The sequence below is a fragment of the Rhineura floridana genome, chromosome 6 (genome assembly GCF_030035675.1).
Source record: "Rhineura floridana isolate rRhiFlo1 chromosome 6, rRhiFlo1.hap2, whole genome shotgun sequence".
Taxonomy (NCBI): Eukaryota; Metazoa; Chordata; class Lepidosauria; order Squamata; family Rhineuridae; genus Rhineura; species Rhineura floridana.
The window spans coordinates 136,675,638-136,694,773 of record NC_084485.1 but is presented as its reverse complement, the minus strand read 5'-3'; the positions used below and the strand labels follow the sequence as shown (position 1 = coordinate 136,694,773).

The window sequence follows — 19,136 nt, the reverse complement described above, 5'->3', positions numbered from 1 at the left end:
TTCACTGGAGAAATGGACTGTTATGGTTCAAAACAGCCAGATATGTGCCAGAAGGGGAATTAAGGCTCAGAATCCTACGCCAGTGTCATGATTCCATCACAGCGGGACACTTTGGGATTTACAAGACCATTCAGAACGTGGCCAAGGACTTCTGGTGGCCTAAAATGCGTCGGGATATTGAGAGTTATGTAAAGTCCTGCTCTGTCTGTCTGCGGACAAAAACACAAACAGGGACACCAGCAGGACTGTTACAACCGTTGCCTGTCCCACACGAACCCTGGAAGGACCTCTCCATGGATTTTATAACTGATCTACCCAAGTCCCAAGGAATGACAGCCATCTTAGTAGTGGTGGATCTACTTACCAAAATGGCACACTTTCTTCCTTGTGCAGGGGCCTTAGAGGCTAAAGAAACGGCCAAGTTATTCATAAAAGAAGTCTACCGGCTGCATGGATTGCCAAACAGCGTAGTCTCAGACCGAGGAACTCAGTTCACAGCCAAATTTTGGAAAGCAATGTGGAAACAGTTGCAGACGGAATTAAAACTCTCCTCCGCCCATCACCCCCAGACAGATGGGCAGACGGAACGCTTGAACGCCGTTTTGGAAAGATATTTACAAAGTTATGTGTCCTATCAACAGACTGACTGGGTATCATATTTGCATTTTGCAGAGTTCGCCTACAACAATTCTCTGCACTCCAGCACTCAACAAACCCCGTTCTTCGCTAATTATGGATTCCATCCTAAAGTCTTTCCAAGCAGCTCAGAAGGAATGCTGGTACCGGCAGCTGAGAACTTCCTTAAGGAATTGCAAGCGGTGCAACAGACACTGAAACAGCAGTTAAACGAAGCCAAAACGGAGTACAAGCGAGTTGCTGACCTGCACAGGAAGGAGGGCCCCCCCCTTCAACCGGGAGACCAGGTATGGCTGTCCACCCGCTTCCTCCAGATGCCGGGCAAATGTAGAAAATTACAAGACAAGAGGGTGGGTCCTTTCGAAATAGAAACTCAAATCAATCCTGTGGCGTACCGACTGAAGCTGCCTGACACGTTTAAAATACATCCTGTGTTCCATCGATCCCTCTTAACGAAAGCCGCCTCTCCCAGTGAGTTACGGCTGGAGGAACCTCCCGGAGCTCCACTCCTGGTAAATGAGCAGCTTGATTTTGAAGTTGAGGAGATCTTAGATTCCAGGATCAGACGCCACAAGCTGCAGTACTTGATTCACTGGAAAGGCTATGGGGTGGCTGACAGATCATGGGAAGATGCAGCTGATGTGCATGCTCCAGAATTGGTAAAACTTTTCCATCAACGTTTTCCCCACCGTCCCAAGCCAGACAAGGGGAGGGGGGCACAGCCTGGGAGGGGGGATGGTGTCAGAAGGCAGAGCTGGGGTCCCAATCCCGGGGAGCTGGATCCCGGAGAGTTGGGAGAAGAGTATTCGGATGGATGGCAGAGGGAAGGGGGAGGAACTTCCCCCCTTTGGAGCGAAGACGAAACAGAGGAACTGCCAGTGATAAGGTCGCTTAGCAACGGGGAGCCTGAGCCCTCCCTGGACATTCTCACGCCTCCCCCTCTTTCAGGCTCAGAGCAAGAGGGGGAAGAGGGAGGGCTGCTCACAGCCGAAAAGCGGGGAGGCAGTTTACCATCAGCCCCTCCCCTATCCCCCATCCTGGAATCGGAAACTTCAGAAGAGGAGGGGGTGATGCTTCCCCCCTCACCGCGCACACGCAGACAGCTGAAAAGACAGGAGAGAAGGGGGGAAAGGCGGGCAGTACCTGAGGGGCAGTTAAGGAGGAGCGAAAGATTGCGCGCCCGTTTGGCCCCTTCTTAAAGAACAGGCGGGAAGAAGTCCCTTGCTCTGTCAACTTTCTCCCAATGCCGCAGGACCTGTATCCCTGTATTGCTTCATGAGAAAACGCAGTCTTTGTTTGGACATTACCCTAATAAAACACGAATTAACTACAATCGTTGGTCTAGTTCCTGAGTCACATCCTGGGCCTGACAATTGGACTGTGAAAGACCAACTCAAATTGTGTTTGCTGTTTGACAAATTTGTAGAGCAGTACAATATCTGAGAGAGGAGGTCAGGTCTCCCGCTCCCCTTGTGCATTCACCATAGCTGCCCAATTTCCCTGCCTTTTAAAGTTTGACAGAAATATCTGTGGGCTATAGGTACGTTCTTAAACCACAAGGGTTTTTTTGCCTATTAGTGAATTTGTCTGCTTTTTAATCCAGGAGGTAAGAAATGGGATTCTGTGCAAGTTTGCTGAGAATGGATTGATCATTTGCATGCTTATTGAGTTCAGTGGGATTTATTCCCCCCCCTGCAATCATTCTTAGAATAGGTGAAACTGACTACAGGGGATGAGGAGGGGAGGAGGTGGAGGAGGGAGGGCAGAGGGGAATGGGAGCAGGCAGAAGGGGAGGGGAAGAGAAGGGCAGGTTTGATGATTTGCATGTTTATTGAGTTCAGTGGGATTTACTCCCATACAATCATTCTTAGGATAAGTAAAACTGATCGGGGGGGAGGGAGGGAGAGCTGGAGTGGGCAGGGAAGGAGGAAGAAGGCAGAGGGGAGGAGGAAGGGAGAGGAAAGGGGAAGGAGAGGATAGGCGGGTCTGATCATTTGCATGCCTATTGAGTTAAATGGGATTTACTTCTATGCAATCTTGGTTAGGATACGTAAAACTGACCATGGGGGTGGAGAAGGGTAAGGAGAGAGAAGGAGAAAAGGAGGGGAGAGGAGAGCAGAAGGAGGGGGAGGGGAAAGGGGGGGATTGGAGAGAGAGGGGCAAAGGAAGGGGGATGGGAAGGCAGGTTTGATCATATGCATGCTTATTGAGTTCAGCGGTATTTACTCCCGTGCAATCATGCTTAAGATAGGTAAAACTGACCGTGGGGAGGGGAGGAGATTGCATGGGCGGGCACTGGGCAAAGGGAAAGCCCTTTTCCTTTCCAAAAGGAAAACATTGTGAACAGTATCATTGCTTTCCAGCATTTCCCCCACCTTTTTATTCTACAGCAGGCACATGAAGCCTCCCACCTAAATTTAACCAAAGCAGTCCCTGGCCATATCCACACCAGACTATTTCTCTTTAGACAGTCATGGCTTCTCCCAAAGAATCCTGTAGTTAGTGAAGGGTGCTGAGAGTTGCTAGGAGATGCCCTGTTCCCCTCACAGAGCTTCAGTCAGAGTGGCTGACTGTTAAACCACTCTGGCCACTGGAATAGGAGTCTCCTCTCAGCACCCTTCACAAACTACACTTCCCAGGATTCTTTGGGGGAAGCTAAGATTGTCTCATGTGAAATCAAGATCTGGTGTGGGTGTGGCCCCCTAATTAGCTAAGCTCAGCAGCTGGGAATCTGGCTTTTAGAACACTGAGAGTTGGTTCTAACTAAGCATGCCTGACATTATCATTGAGTTCGAGCCAAAATTTCTTAAATTAATTAAAAATCAGCCAGGCATTTTTTTTTTAACTTTTAAACTGCGGAGGATAAAGGTCAGAGTATGGGGCAAGGTCAGTATCAGGATTACAGGTACTCTGTGAACATGGCTGATTTTTAATGAATTTCAGCAGATTATGAGAACTCTGACAGAAAAAAGTTCAAAAGGGATCTGGGGTTTTTTCCCCTCTCTTTTTAGACTTTGAACTCTCAATTCCCTCTGACTGTTTTGTGTATCACCATGAAAATTTACAGGGGTTGTTAAGCAAGCATTTCTGAGTTCAGGACTATAAGTTTTGTAAGGCTTTGTTTTGAAATGAGCTTATGGGAAGGAGGGGAATTCACAATTTAACATTGCAGAATGTGAAAAATCCACGCTGGATATAGTATACAGCCACTCTTGTGGCTGTATAAATTCTTCTTTCATTTTTAAAGGGCATTCATAATAAGACTGATTACCTGTAACAGCAGTTGCAGATATGTTCCCAAATGCTTTACACTTTCCTTTAGTTCATCATGTATTTTTATAAATTCATCATTTTTTTGAAAATAGTTCAGCCAATGCCTGGTTAGAACTACAAGCTGTTCAAAAGCTGAACTAATCTTGATGCTGCAGGACTGAGCAGTGTGATCAACAGAGAAAACTAAAAAGATAGAAAGAAAACAAATTATATTGGATTGAGGAAAATGTGTCTAATTATTTCTAAATAAATGTAATGATGTTCGAAGCTAGAACTCAAAAAAGGGACTACTAATTCAGTAGCAGAACACTTTGAATATCCTGGGTTCAGTCTCTAATGCATTTAGTTACAGGATCTCAGGAAGCAGAGGCAGAAGCTGTCTCTGCACGAGATCATGGTGTTCTGTTGTCAGCCAAGTCAGTCCTGAGGAAACAATGACTAGATTATGTATCACATAACACCTGTACTCACATTTTTAAAAAGGCAAGCAGTAAAAAGTTTGTTAATATAATGAATCTTACAGTTTTCTTGACTTTGTTCAGCTTGCTCATAAGCCTTTGTCAAAGCAATGACTCCAGTATAAATGGTGAACAATGTTGCTAGAAGGCTTTGTGCAATGCTCTCCTCTTCTTCACGAGTCTCTTCCAAGACGGCCAAAGCTGAATCTATCAGTTTCTTACATATATCAGGGAGAAATGATTCAGGTGGGTCTGAGCTCAGACCACCCAATTTATTTGTTGAGTCTGTGATAACAAAAGAGCTTCATGAAGTCATAGACAGACCGACAGGTAAAATGGAAAATTGGACATAGTACAGTGTTCCTCTAGTCAGTGGAGAGTGGAGTACATGGGAGAGGGTTAACATCTCATATAAGGAGGCAGAAAGAAAGAGTTTCCTGAGGGTCACACCTTAACGTGGAGAGGAGGTTTGAAAGCGTTGAAGCTGAGAGCAATGTCGTCAGGAGTCTAGACCAAAAGGTAAGACTCCTACCAGGGTCACCCAAGGTGGAATGGTCAAAGCTGAGACACCAGACTAAGGCATCCAAACTCAGAGGAAGGCAATGGTAAACCAACTCTGAATACCTCTTACCACGAAAGTCCCATGAACAGAGTATCCAAAGAAGCTAAAATGATGAAATTAAGGTTATCATACCGACTTGAAGGCACATAACAATTCCACTGAGAACACTTTCCTATATGCTTCACTCCTCCATTGACTGAGAATGAATAAGTCAGTATTCTGATGGTTCTTTTGTCCTATATCTTTTTAAAAACCGAGCATAGTTATGACTAGTATGACTAGCCACCCTGGGCTCCTCCTGGGAGGTAGGGCGGGATATAAATCAAATAATAAATAAAATAATAAGTATAGCCTTCTTAAAAATTAAGTTTGCTATTTAATTATTTTTGTTATTTAAAAGTATTATTTTATTTATTTTATTTAGTTGCATTTCTAAACCGCCCTATAGCTAGCAGCTCCCAGGGCGGTGTACAACATGATAAAACCACAATATTTAAAATACAGCAAGTGTGTATTGCGCAAACAATATAAAACATTATATAAACAAAGTAAAAGAAAACTAGAAATAAAATAAATAAGATTAAAAGCATAAAATACATTAAAATGCCTGGGTGAAGAGGTGGGTTTTTACCTGGCGCCGGAAAGATGACAGGGAAGGCGCCAGGCGTATCTCATCTGGGAGGGCATTCCATAATTCGCGGGCCACCACCGAAAAGGCCCTGGATCTTGTTACTGTTCTCCGGGCCTCTGTATGGGTTGGGACCCGGAGAAGGGCCTTAGACGTCGAGCGGAGTGAACAGGTAGGAACATAGCGAGAGAGGCGTTCCATCAGATATTGCGGTCCAGTGCCGTTAAGGGCTTTATAGGTAAGGACCAACACTTTGAATCTGGCCTGGAAACATATTGGAAGCCAGTGCAGTTGGGCCAGAATAGGTGTTATGTGGTCGAATTTCTTCGTCCCAGTAAGAACTCTGGCCGCAGCATTCTGCACTAGCTGAAGTTTCCGAATCGTTTTCAAAGGTAACCCTACGTAGAGAGCATTACAGTAATCCAATCTAGAGGTTACCAGAGCATGAATAACAGGCTAGGTTCTCCCTGTCCAGATAGGGTCGTAGTTGGGCTACCAGCCGAAGCTGGTAAAACGCATTTCGTGCCACCGAGGCTACCTGAGCCTCAAGTGACAGAAGCGGATCTAATAAGATCCCCAAACTATGGACCTGTTCCTTTAGGGGGAGTGTAACCCCATCTAGGGCAGGTCGGACATCAACCATCTGAGCAGAGGGCCCTCCAACTAACAGCATCTCAGTCTTGTCAGGATTGAGTTTTAGTTTGTTCGCTCTCATCCAGTCCATTATCGCGGCCAGGCAGCGGTTCAGTACAGCAACAGCCTCACCTGAAGAAGATGAAAAGGAGAAATAGAGCTGCATATCATCAGCATATTGCTGGAAACGCACTCCATAACTCCTGATGACCTCACCCAGCGGCTTCATATAGATATTAAAAAGCATGGGGGACAGAACTGAGTCCTGCGGGACCCCATACTGGAGCACCCAGGGACTCGAGTAATGTTCCCGAAACATCACCTTCTGGAGACGATTCCCAAGATAGGAGCACAGCCACCGCCAAGCAGTGCCTCCAACTCCTAAATCCGCAAGTCGCCCCAGAAGGATACCATGGTCGATGGTATCAAAAGCCGCCGAGAGATCAAGAACCAACAGAGTTACACTCCCTCTGTCTTTCTCCCGACAGAGGTCATCATACAGGGCGACCAAGGATGTTTCTGTACCAAACCCCGGCCGAAAGCCGGATTGAAATGGATCCAGATAATCAGTTTCATCCAAGAGAGCCTGGAGTTGGCGAGCGACCATGCGCTCTAGAACCTTGCCCAGAAATGGAACACTTGCTACCGGCCTATAGTTGTTAACGTTATCAGGGTCCAAGGAGGGCTTTTTTAGGAGCGGTCTCACTATCGCCTGTTTCAGGCAAGGTGGGACCACTCCCTCTCGTAATGAGGCATTAATCACCTCCTTGGCCCAGCCAGCCGTTCCATTTCTGCTAGCTTTTATTAGCCACGAGGGGCAAGGGTCCAGAGCGGAAGTGGTCGCCCGTATCTGTCCAAGCACCTTGTCCACATCCTCGAGCTGTACCAACTGAAACTCATCCAATAAAACAGGACAAGACTGTGTTCTGGACACCTCATTAGATTCAACTGTTACAATATTGGAGTCAAGGTCCCGACGGATGTTTATGATCTTGTCTTGAAAATGCCTCGCAAACTCATTACAGCGGGCCATTGATGGTAATATTGCATCCGGAGAACCAGAGTGTAAAAGTCTCCGGACAACCTTATAAAGTTCCGCTGGGCGGTTACAAGATGACTGAATGGAGGTAGCGAAGTATTGCTTCTTCGCCATCCTCACCGCCTTCACATAGCGTTTCGTGGAGGCCTTCACAAGTGCATAATTACAGCCGTCGGGAGTTCGTCTCCATTTACCCTCCAGCCGTCTCCTTTCTTGCTTCATCACTCTTAGCTCCTCGGTAAACCAAAGTAAATATGATTTGAAAGAGAGCAAAATATATATCAGTCCTTAAAATAATCCCAGAGCAGGTTACAATATAAAAAGTAAGCACATATTAACAGTAAAACCAGTTATACAAAACCAGCAAACATAAGATTACCACTACATTCAATAAATTGATAAATCAACTAGGGCAGGCTGCCTACTCCACTTCCAGTTTAATCAAAAGCCTGGGTGCATAAGTGTGCTTTTAGCTGTTGCCAAATATATATCAGGATTGGTACCAGTTAAACCTCTGAAGGGAGCGAATTCCACAATCAGGGTGCCAATACTGAGAATGCCCTCTCATGTGTTATCACATATCACACACTTCACAAACTATATAAAATACTATTCTTTATAAATACAAAAATGTTTTTAAAACACCTATGTTTAAGAAAACTCAGAAGCCACTAAAAATGAATACATTAAATATAATTTTTGAAGATCACAGTATTATAAATACACACACACCTGGTAGGTATGAATTGTGCAGTTTCATCTTTACCTCAGACAAACATCCAGAAATTCTTTTGCTTCTCCTCAAACTTCTACCGAAATTGAGCAAGAACGGTGTGGGCGGGCGGGGGGGGGGGACGACGACAAAACAAAACAGGACAATTTTTTTAACTTTCATGACTTCCACTAACTTTCTGAAACTCATGCATAAATGTATATACATCTGAGTCTCTAGTGATAAGTGTTATTCATTTACATTCCTGGATGAACACAGTAACAATTCTAAAAACGCTAGAAACCATCCCTTGCTAAATATATCAATTAGTGCTTGTTCTGTCTCCCTCAACAAACACTTTGGTTGCCCTTTGAAGAGGGCGGGGAAAGGACTATCTTGGAGGGGCTTTCTTCACATGCATTTCCTGCTTCTTCCTGTTTGAGGGAGAGGGGCTAATAAGCTAAGGTTCCCATCATTACCGCATTTCCAAAATGTGGTCATGTTTCCTTTGTACTCACCATTACTATACTCTTCTCTATAGACATTTTGCACAGAGATAGTATTTAACTTTAAAGTCAAACCAGAAATTATTTACCTCCTTGTAGAAAAGGAAGAAACAGATGCATTTGAGAAATCAGGTTCCCATTCATCAGTGGGATCATAGAAAATCTCATCAGTTTTGTTAGTGCTGTTCATCTAAGGGAGGGGGGGAAAGACATTTCATTAAAGTTAATGAATGGGTTTCCAGAGTTTAAAACAAAGACCAGCTTTAACCACTGGTTAATAAGATTTGCCTCTTCCACCACACTTACTTTATGGGCCTAAACAGGGTCTAAAAATCTGGGATGAAGTAATTTACATTCACTGAAAAATGTTTCCACTCAGATATGAGCAACAAACTGATTAAACGACACATACAACATATTCATATGGAGTCAAGTTGTTTCATTTTAATTTCTGTGACTTAATCACGCAGAATATGTTGCATTTGTTGTTTTGTCATTCTGTTGCTCACATTTGAAAATATTTATTTTTGGCTTTTTTATTTTTTTACAAAATGAAGGTGTTTTTTTTCAGTGAGAGCTATTTATTAACAGCCATTGTGGCTAATAGATTTACTACGTTCATATGCTATTAAAAAAAAAAAAATAGCCCTCAAGATGATACTGAGCACCACATAAGGCCCACATAATTGGAAACAACTGTGCTGACAGATGTAGGGAGCAGAGTATTGTTTTATACTAGCAATGTCATCTCAGTAGAGAACTAATCAGTCACTGATCAGTATCAGATAGCAGGCTAAATGAGGAAATGTGGATGTATAATATGCAGAAGACAGGACACATCTCAGCCTCTATGAACAATGGAGTTCATAAATTAAATCTAAAACACAATTCCCCCCCCCTTGCATTTACAGATTTTGCATTGTCTGTTCTACAAGTTCTTAGTATATCTTTCCTGGTAGATTTGTGCCCTTTTGGGCCCAGGTTGGGCAAAAAGTATGAAACACAGGCACCAACAGGATGTTATATGCTTAAGGCTACTTGAGGTTTTGTTTTCAGTGAAAGCTACTCATTACCAATGGCCAATATAGCTGGTATTTTTCTAGGGTAATAGATTATTTTCAAAAGGCTATCCCTTCAGGCCCATAGACTAATTGCACAGGTCTTACTCAATACTCTTTGCTCTTTCTAAGCAAGGGTAAAATACTGCTTCATACAATATGACAGAAAAAAATATCCCAGACCTCTGGAGTATACATCAAGAACCCTAGAAGCAGCTGCTTCTACATTATGCTGCAAATGGATCAGAATCAGCTAAACTAAATCTGAGATTGGCATGCAACTGCAACTAATCAGAGTGAACATAAGACATAATGACGTGTACCGACTTTGAGGTAATGTGGGCTAGTAGAGTGAGTTAATTTAATAAGAAAGAGTTAGCTCAATAAAGAACTCTTATACTACATGCAAGACCAGTAAATAGGTTTTAAGAAAACTGGTGATCGGAAGTTCTGGGGAAGGATTTTCCAAATCCTGCCATGTGTATGGTCCATTCATTCATCAGTCTGGAAATAAGTTGCCAACTACAACCCTAAGCCTTGGTGTGGGAAATGCAGAGCACTTTTAACTCACAAGTACCCACACGCAATAGGAAAGAAAAAGGCATTCACTTTCCTTAACTTCAGGATAGGGACCAGAGTTTTCACCAGTTCCTCAAGGGGAAGCTGTCTATTCTTATCTCTTTCCTCACCCTCACCCCCACCAGATCCTTTGGCAAGATCCTCAGCAGCAAGGCTTCCCTGCAAAGAGTTTCTTTCTCTACACTCACCTGGACTATCTTTTCTAAATGATCCCATTTTTCTTCTACATACTTTTCACCCTGTTTCACTGCTGCTTACTCCTCCACCACTTCCTTGCCTGTCCTTCTTCAAATCCCCAACCTCCACTCCTCCTCCTCTCCTTTTTTTCTCCTGATGCTCTGCCTGAGGCCATACCTTCCTCCTCACGCCCCCATCCCTAGACTGTTCTGTCAGCTGTCCAAACCGGACCCCTCAATGGCTTCCAGGAATACTGATGGCTGTCCAGCATCCATGTTTAACCACCAATTCTGTGTCAGCAGCCTTAGGTAACATGAACAGGACATTTCCACTGTGGGACCAGATGTGAAGGCTCTGAAGCCAGGTTTACACTGACAAAGTCTGAAAGTGCCTGTTTTACATAAAAGCAGTATTTTAGGAAGCAAATAATTTTTCATTCCTAACCAAACCTCATAGACTTCTTTCATTGCAGCCAACTTGTCTTCAAATTTCTCCAAACTCCAGAATGTTGCAACGCCAAGCCTGATGTTGCGGACCTGCACTTGAAAGGAATGGCGAGCACCATTTTTTTTATCCATTACATCATGCCTGACAGAAAAAACAAATGAATTTACTCCCAAGAACAAACAATTTACCTCCAGACTATGAAGTATCAGTAATTATCAGATGTGTCCCTTGATGTATGGGGGGGGGGGATTTTACACACAAATAAGACGTTACAAACAGGTCCTTAATTTTGGAATTAAAAAGCTTGCAATTAGCCAGGAACATTATGGCAGCATTTTCAAAAATAATGAGCACTAAGAATCTCACTGAATTGTCATTAATCTGATTCCTAAATGCCAAAATCAAATTGCTTTCTCCCCTTTACTTTGAGAACTATATACAAAGGAAGTAATCAAATCACAGCAATATAAAAAGCTTATACAGTACAACTTCTAGTATTTTAGATACTTACCTACAAAAAACAGTGTGTTGCTCTAATTTACTGCTTATGGTGTTTGCCTCCTTGATCATAATGGACAGTTTCAAAGAATTCCAGTTTGTCTCTGCTAAAAATATATTTTTAAAGAGAAAGATAATTAGCTTCTTTCTAGAATTACTGGTTAATAATTATGCAATCAGTCAGTGTACTGGCAATCTCTGACATTATAAAAAAAATCCACACAGATCCTGGACAACATGGAACATAAGAACATAAGAAGAGCCTGCTGGATCAGGCCAGTGGCCCATCTAGTCCAGCATCCTGTTCTCACAGTGGCCAACCAGGTGCCTGGGGGAAGCCCGCAAGCAGGACCCGAGTGCAAGAACACTCTCCCCTCCTGAGGCTTCTGGCAACTGGTTTTCAGAAGCATGCTGCCTCTGACTAGGGTGGCAGAGCACAGCCATCATGGCTAGTAGCCATTGATAGCCCTGTCCTCCATGAATTTGTCTAATCTTCTTTTAAAGCCATCCAAGCTGGTGGCCATTACTGCATCTTGTGGGAGCAAATTCCATAGTTTAACTATGCGCTGGGTAAAGATGGATTATTTTTGTGCATATGGAGGTATGAACAAAAACAGATTTAGTCGTTGGGCATTCATACTGCATGCTAAGTAGCAGGCACAATTTCAGGCAAATTCTACCTCCCTCCCAAGTCTGCCTTCAGAACAGGTTTGGAAAGAAGTTGAAGAGCAATGCATCCAATAGCTCCGGAGTGAATGGAGAAGATATATAAAAAAGGGCTGTCATCCAAGCAAATACATAAATCTTTATGAAGTCATGATGTACTCTCTTTCTAGTTGCGAGGGAAAATATATATTTTCAGTATAGAGTGGAACAGAAGGGGCCCTTCCTGGATTCCTGTTGAAAGAATGTTCTGTATATAAATCCATTAATATTTGTTTGTGGGCAGCCACCATATAGGCAGCGATATTATATTGTAATCATACCTTTATTTCTGTTTCCACGACTCTGCTGAAGAGTTTCCATTTCCTGAGCAATTTTCTGCTTCTCAACTTCCAAAGCTTCAAGAATCTTGGCACGGCGAATAACATGATCTTCTAAAACCTAACATAAAACAAGAGTTCATGAGCTTGTTCAGAAAAAGCTGCACAGCTTCTGAAAAGGAGGGGTGCTATTTAACACCATACATCTAAAATTCTGTTTGGACTTCTCCTTGATACAGACTGATGATTCTAAATTAAATAAATTCTATTTATTACCTTGCCTTATCCACCATCCTTAGAACATATAGACTGCATCCATTCAGGTTAGAGGGGAAAATGTAAACTGCCCAGAGAGCTCCGGCTATGGGGCGGTATATAAGTACAATAAATAAATAAAATGTACAGACTTATAAACAGCTAATTAAAACTATGACTATCTTACCTAAGGCACTGTATTTCTAAGTACCAGAAGATGGGGACAAAATAAAAAGGACTGCTGTTTCTTTTATTCCTGGCTTACAACCTTCCAGAGGTATGACCAACTCTGATCTGTTTCAGCAAAGCAAATCTAAATTTTTTAAACTTCAGCATTACAGATATCTGACTCAAACCAAACTTGCAACTATTAATCCTAAATTAATGTTTCATTCACATGGAAGGGATATTTGTTATTTTCTTTGGTGTTCACATTTGTTAAGAACAATTTTTAAAGATGACTTAGTTCATTCCAATATTATTACAAATCTTTAATATTCCAGAGAGTGGTTACACAATACAGCCTCAAGGTATGCCTTTCCATGCCCCAATTGTGACAAGCATATCAGCAGAGCACCCAAGTTACATAAACTCTCATTCCATAGATACCAATTTCATGGAAGGGTAGACCTAGAGGGCACCTGTGACATTTTTTTTTAAGTCATACTGTACAGAACATAAAGTCAGAGAAGCAATATTACATCAGGGTACATTGTCCTATTGATAAGACAAGATGCTGGGTTTTATATTTTATTTTGTTTGTTAACTTTACCTCTCTGGCAGCCAATGTCTCCATTTCTAAGCGCTTCTTGTTGAAGTGTACCTCTAGCTCAAGGCCTCGCTTTGCTTTCTGTAGCTCTTGAATTTTGTTTACAGCCATTTGATTATTCATTTCCTGCAATTGTTTCCTATGGGATTCTTCTTCCTAAGAAAACAAAGGACTGAATAATATGCGCCAATTAAAAAATATTCTTGACCGAACCAAAATCATTGCCCCCGAAACAAACAATACTCTTTTCCCATATATTTCTTTCCTTTTTAAAAATGTACTAATAATCATGCAAATGTTACTTGTTACAAAGTTATGGGTAAACTTTAAACACCTCAATATAACAAAGTAAGAAAACTATCTCATATGCATCTTGATACAACAAAATGGGAGTATTCTGTCTTGTATAACCTGATGGGTCACACTGTTTCATTTTTTTTAGTTTACCATAATAATGATTCCTTAAGACATCTTAAATGTGTCAAAATACTATAAATCTTCTACCATATATATGCATATAATTTTCACAAGGATGTTTGAAGCCAGCTTTTTCATCTCCACTCTCACTCTGTTTTCCCACTTTCCTTTTAAATATTGCACAGTGGTCCTGTGCCTATCAGGTCTATAGTGAAATGGACCACCTACAGACAATAGGGTATCTATGGAGGCAGAGCTGGCAGAAGGGGCTGCCACATCCAGATGCCACTCAGAGGCCTCATGAAGAACAGAATGGTGACTGCGCAGGCAGGGCACAGCGAAAGGAAAGAAAATACATGTTTCTTTCCACCACCCCTTTTCCCAGTGTACCGGCTGCTGTGACGGAGGGCCACAATAGGGAGCCAAACAGTACCTGGATATCGCACAAGTCTTCTCCCCAGCCCATCCTCTAACATGCCTCCAGAACCCCCTTCTGCTGGCTTCCACTGGCTCCCCTTGTGGCAGGCTGGGCTTTGCTGGCAGACCTCTGGTTGAGCTGGGATGAAGGGCTTATGTTGGCATAACTGGGATAACTAAATATTGCACAACTGAGTGGCTGGCATAATGGGAAATGAAGACTGGATAGCTGGATTGCTTCATTTAAGAGGGTTTTTTTTACACAAATTAGATGCCATTCACTAGCAGCCCAATCCATTACCAGTTATATTAAAGCGGTTGGATTTAAGCAGATTTCATTCAGCTAGTCTTCAGCTTCAGGACAGAGGCGATACACCATAAAAGACTGCAGAGTGCATCTTTATTTGTTCTCTCCCTTCCGCAAGATCTATATGCACACAGTGTGTGTACATAGGGATACACATCTCAATGTATATCCTCATCTAGATTCCAATGTATATTTATGCCTCTTGAACAGAGCAGGTGCATCTTTTGACGCAAATGGCATGTGAACCAACTCCTCCAATTCAGTGCACTTCCAATAGGCTATTTACTTAAAATTATTTAATAATGACTTACCAGCTGTGCTTCTAATGATTTTATCTGGCTCTCATAAATTTTTTGCTGAGAACTAAGTTCTTCTTGAGCCATTTCTTTTGCAATTTGTATACTTTGCATCACTTCTTCTTTAGCTTTCAGCCGTGCTTCTTCTATTTCCGATTCAAGTCTACAGGTGTTTTTAAAAGTAAAGTAACTGCTATAACCTATACCCAAGGCAGCTATGGCTGTTTTATACAATTTTTTTTGACACAAGGGAAAAAAACTACAGAAACACACTGGTTATTCAAAATCACTACCATCACTGTCCTATATACGTCTACCCTGAAATAAAACCCATTCAGTTGGGGTATAGGATTGCAGCCTAAACGTGTTTTCCAACCCCCAATCGCACACAAACCTGAAAGCAGGAGCTTTAATCCTCTGAATATGATGTACAGGACCTTTAAACAATTCTTACATTACAGTTTAAATGTAGATCTGAAACCCACTATCCTTCCAAAAGAGAAGGAAATAGTTTTTCAAATTTTCACCTAATTGTTCTCTGGCATGAGGAGACTCACATGTTCCAGAAAAATGAAGAGGCTAACAGATAATGTAGCTCATCTTGCCACTGACAGCAAGTCTGCTTTGCTGTAGCTCTGTTAGGACCATAATGAAATTTAACACTAATTTTTGCTTGAACAGCAGTGAAAACTACGGATTAACTATAGAAGTAACAGCCTATATAACCTAAGCTTTCAGCACCAACACGTTTTCTAGTTATTGGATGAAAATTCCAGAATACACCTTTATTACATAGAAAACAAATGTCTATCCATTTTAATATCTACAACCTATACAAAAATCAAGTTCTAGAAAGTAGCACACAACATTCAAGCCATAAGCATTTACTATTTAAGCCAGAATTTCTATTACTACTCACTGAGCCCTCTGTGCAGCCAGCAGTTCATTTTTTGCAAATTCAAAACCATTTGGACCATTCTCAGGAAGGGAAGCACCACAAGAAAGACTTTTTACTTTCTGAACTTCTACTGGATGATTAAAGCGAAAATAGTGGTCTCCTCCAAGAATGATGCGATCACCCTATAAAATCCAGAAGATAGATGTTTGATTCATATTATAAATGAATTCAGTGTATATGTGTTGGGGGGGGGAGAAATCAAGTAATATCATGCTTTGTCATCCAAAATCAACACTAAATCACTATATGGCACATGAATTTAAACTTTTGCCCCAATTCCACATGTAAATAAATCTCTGTTCTAACCTGATGGATGACCTTTATCGGGAGAAGGACAGGGGGAGTGCAACCCTGTTATTCTTACTTAATCTCTCAGCAGCTTTTGATACCATTCCATGGTATCCTTCTGGGCCGACTTGGTGAGATGGGTATTGGAGGAACTGTTTTACAGTGGTTCCGATCCAAGGTCGGTCTCAGAGAATAGCATTGGGTGACTGTCTTTCGGCCTCCCGGCAACTGTGCTGTGGGGTGCCGCAGGGTACCATCTTGTTCCCCATGCTGTTTAACATCTATATGAAGCCCTTGGGAGCGGTCATCAGGAGATTTGGGGCGAGGTGTCAGCAGTATGCTGACGATACCCAGCTCTATTTCTCCATAACATTTATTTTATTTTTGCCCGACTAGCAAACAGCTCTCTGGGCGGCAAACATAGAAGCATATACAATAATAAAATTACAAGATCAATATAACAAATATAAAAGTACATCATTTAAAATAACAATTACAACATTTACATAAATAACTTAGATTAAAATGCCTCAGAGAAGAGAAAGGTTTTAACCTGGCGCCAAAAAGATAATAGTGTCGGCGCCAGGCGTACCTCCTCAGGGAGACTGTTCCATAATTCGGGGGCCACCACTGAGAAGGCCCTAGATCTTGTTACTACCCTCCGGGCCTCCCTGTGGGTCTGAATCAGGAGATGCCGTGCAAGCCCTGGACCGCTGCCTGGACTCGGTGGTGGGCTGGATGAGGGCCAATAAACTGAGCCTGAATTCTAGCAAGATCGAGGTGCTGTGGGTTGGTGGTTCCCGAGTTCAGATAATTGTTCAGTTGCCTGCTTTGGATGGGGTCGTACTCCCTCTAAAAGAGCAGGTCCGTAGTCTGGGGATGCTCCTGGATCCATCTTTGTCGCTAGAGGCCCAGGTGACCTCCGTGGCTAGGAGTGCCTTTTACCAGCTTCGGCTGATAAGACAGCTGCAGCTGTTTCTGGACCAGGATAGCCTGACCACTGTTGTCCATGCACTAGCAACCTTCAGGCTGGATTACTATAATGCACTCTATGTGGGGCTGCCCTTGAGGTTGGTCCGGAAGCTGCAGCTGGTGCAAAATGCGGTGGCGAGGCTGCTCACTAGGGCAAGGTATCGCCAACATGTCACCCTGCTGCTAAAACAAATTGCACTGGCTGCCCATTTGCTACCAGGTCAAGTTCAAGGTTCTAGTTTTGGTGTACAAAGCCCTATACAGCTTGGGACCAGGATACTTGAAAGACCATCTTACCCCTTATATACCCAGTCGATCACTGTACTCTGCAGGTGAGGGCCTCCTGCAGATACCATCTTATCAGGAGGTTCGTTCTGCACAATATAGGAAACGGACCTTTAGTGTGGCGGCACCTACCCTGTGGAATTCCCTTCCCTTAAATATTAGGCAGGCGCCATCTGTGTTATCTTGTCGGCAACTTTTGAAGACTTTCCTCTTTCAACAACCTATCCCAGTCTGCATCTGTGTTAGAATTGCGTTTAATATGTTTTCTTTAATATGTTTTAACCTCCCCCTTTTTTAAAGATGCTTTTAAAGCTTTTTTAAAAATGTTTTTAACATTGTTTTGTTTTAATGTATTTTAAGGTCTTTTTATGATGTTTTAAAATGTTTTTAGCATTTCGGTTTGCCGCCCTGGGCTCCTGCTGGGAGGAAGGGCGGGATATAAATCAAATAATAAATAAATAAACCAACTCACATGATGCAGAAATGTAGGGCCAGAAACGCATTTCCCATTAACATATGTCTTTGCTTCTCCTAGTGGAGTAATACTCACGACCCCATCCACATGTTTGATAACACTACAAATAAGAAATACATTGTCTCAATAAAGCTTTCAATAAGGAAAAATGTTGATCACTTTTGGATACACACTTGGGAATCGGCTATTTAGTTCCTGGCCTGTCTCAGTGGAATTTTTGACGACTTGGCCACATCATGATATCCTGCTTTGAAAACAAGCCTCTGTTTCATGGGAAGCCGGTCTTTGGGGCAGCAGAGAGAGAAGAGTCTTTTTTTTCCCCCTGGACTCACAGAACTAGTTTCACAGTTCTTTGGATTATAGTCATATTCAAGCTTCAGCACAACAACCAAGACACTTAAAGAATATGAACTATTATGTTGCATTACAAAGATAACAAGAGAACACAAGAGCACTCATGCTGGACCAGGCTTACATGAGCAGAGGGAGGGAGACTTTTTTCACCAATTCCGTCTTCCCTCTGTATGCCCTTCCTGTTTCCTGAAGTTGCCAACTAGATGTTTGTGGAAAATCTACAAACAGGACATGAAGGCAATAATCCCTTGTTCATTGTTGCTCCCCAGCAATTGGTATTGAAAGGCATACTGCCTCTTAAAATGGAAGTTTCCGATGGCCATGACTAATAGTAATTGATCAGCTTATCTCTCCATGAATCTAACTCCCTTTAGCCATCATCATCCTACACACAGCAATTCTGCCCCATTTACATCCAGCTAATTTGTTTTAGACTGGGTTGTAAGGCTACACAAGCTAATGCACATACTTACTTCTGTGGTTGCACTATGATGCCATACTAGCCTGAGAAATTGAGCAAATAGCACATTATTATATAAACTAATTTAGAGAAAAACCTACCAATGGTCATCAGCAATCAAGACACCAGACAGCTGAATATCATGACGTGTATTTGGCTTGCATTTCCCAACTGTAGTTTGTCCTTCCTTTATCATGTATAGCAACATCTCCGAGAGTTGAGGATCTTCATTGAGATTGACTAAGTTAGGTAGACTGTTGTCCACCTTGAATGTAATGCCAGCTTTCTAAAATAAAGCGTTCATAAAGTAAGACATGTATTTCAAATCTATCTAACTAATCTATCTCAACAAGACTTTTCAGTAGAGACTTTATCCTAGTCTGCATCTGTGCTGGAATTGCTTTTTAAGATGTTTTTAAAGATATTTTGTTTTAATATGTTTTAAAGTCTTTTGTTTTTAGGATGTTTTACAGTGCTTTTAGTGTTTTTGTTTGCTGCCCTGGGCTCCTGGGAGGAAGGGCAGGATGTAAAATTAATAAATAACAACTATATAATATTTTTGTAAGAGCTGAAGCCATCATGCTGCAGTTTGGTTGGCCACAGACAGGTGGTGCTACAAGCTACAGCCATGCTGGGCTCAAGGCTGAGGGGAGGGGAAGGAAGGTGGTGAGCAGACAGCAGGAGAGTGAGCAGG

General features: G+C 42.3%; 1 protein-coding gene across 3 annotated transcripts in view; it reads right to left on the bottom strand.

Moving 5' to 3' along the window:
- Nucleotides 1-19,136, bottom strand: part of KIF14 (kinesin family member 14) — a 64,627-nt gene that overhangs the window by 24,876 nt on the left and 20,615 nt on the right. For 2 of the 3 annotated variants that reach the window (XM_061633926.1, XM_061633928.1), the window contains exons 14-25: nt 18,544-18,728; nt 17,626-17,728; nt 15,570-15,730; nt 14,666-14,813; nt 13,217-13,369; nt 12,193-12,310; nt 11,220-11,313; nt 10,711-10,849; nt 8,537-8,637; nt 7,962-8,038; nt 4,431-4,652; nt 3,908-4,092 (exon numbers count right to left, since the gene is read on the bottom strand). In XM_061633926.1, the coding sequence (XP_061489910.1) occupies nt 3,908-4,092; nt 4,431-4,652; nt 7,962-8,038; nt 8,537-8,637; nt 10,711-10,849; nt 11,220-11,313; nt 12,193-12,310; nt 13,217-13,369; nt 14,666-14,813; nt 15,570-15,730; nt 17,626-17,728; nt 18,544-18,728 (1,686 nt within the window). The remainder of the gene's footprint in view (nt 1-3,907; nt 4,093-4,430; nt 4,653-7,961; nt 8,039-8,536; nt 8,638-10,710; nt 10,850-11,219; nt 11,314-12,192; nt 12,311-13,216; nt 13,370-14,665; nt 14,814-15,569; nt 15,731-17,625; nt 17,729-18,543; nt 18,729-19,136) is intronic. The other variant, XM_061633929.1, reaches the window with a different exon arrangement.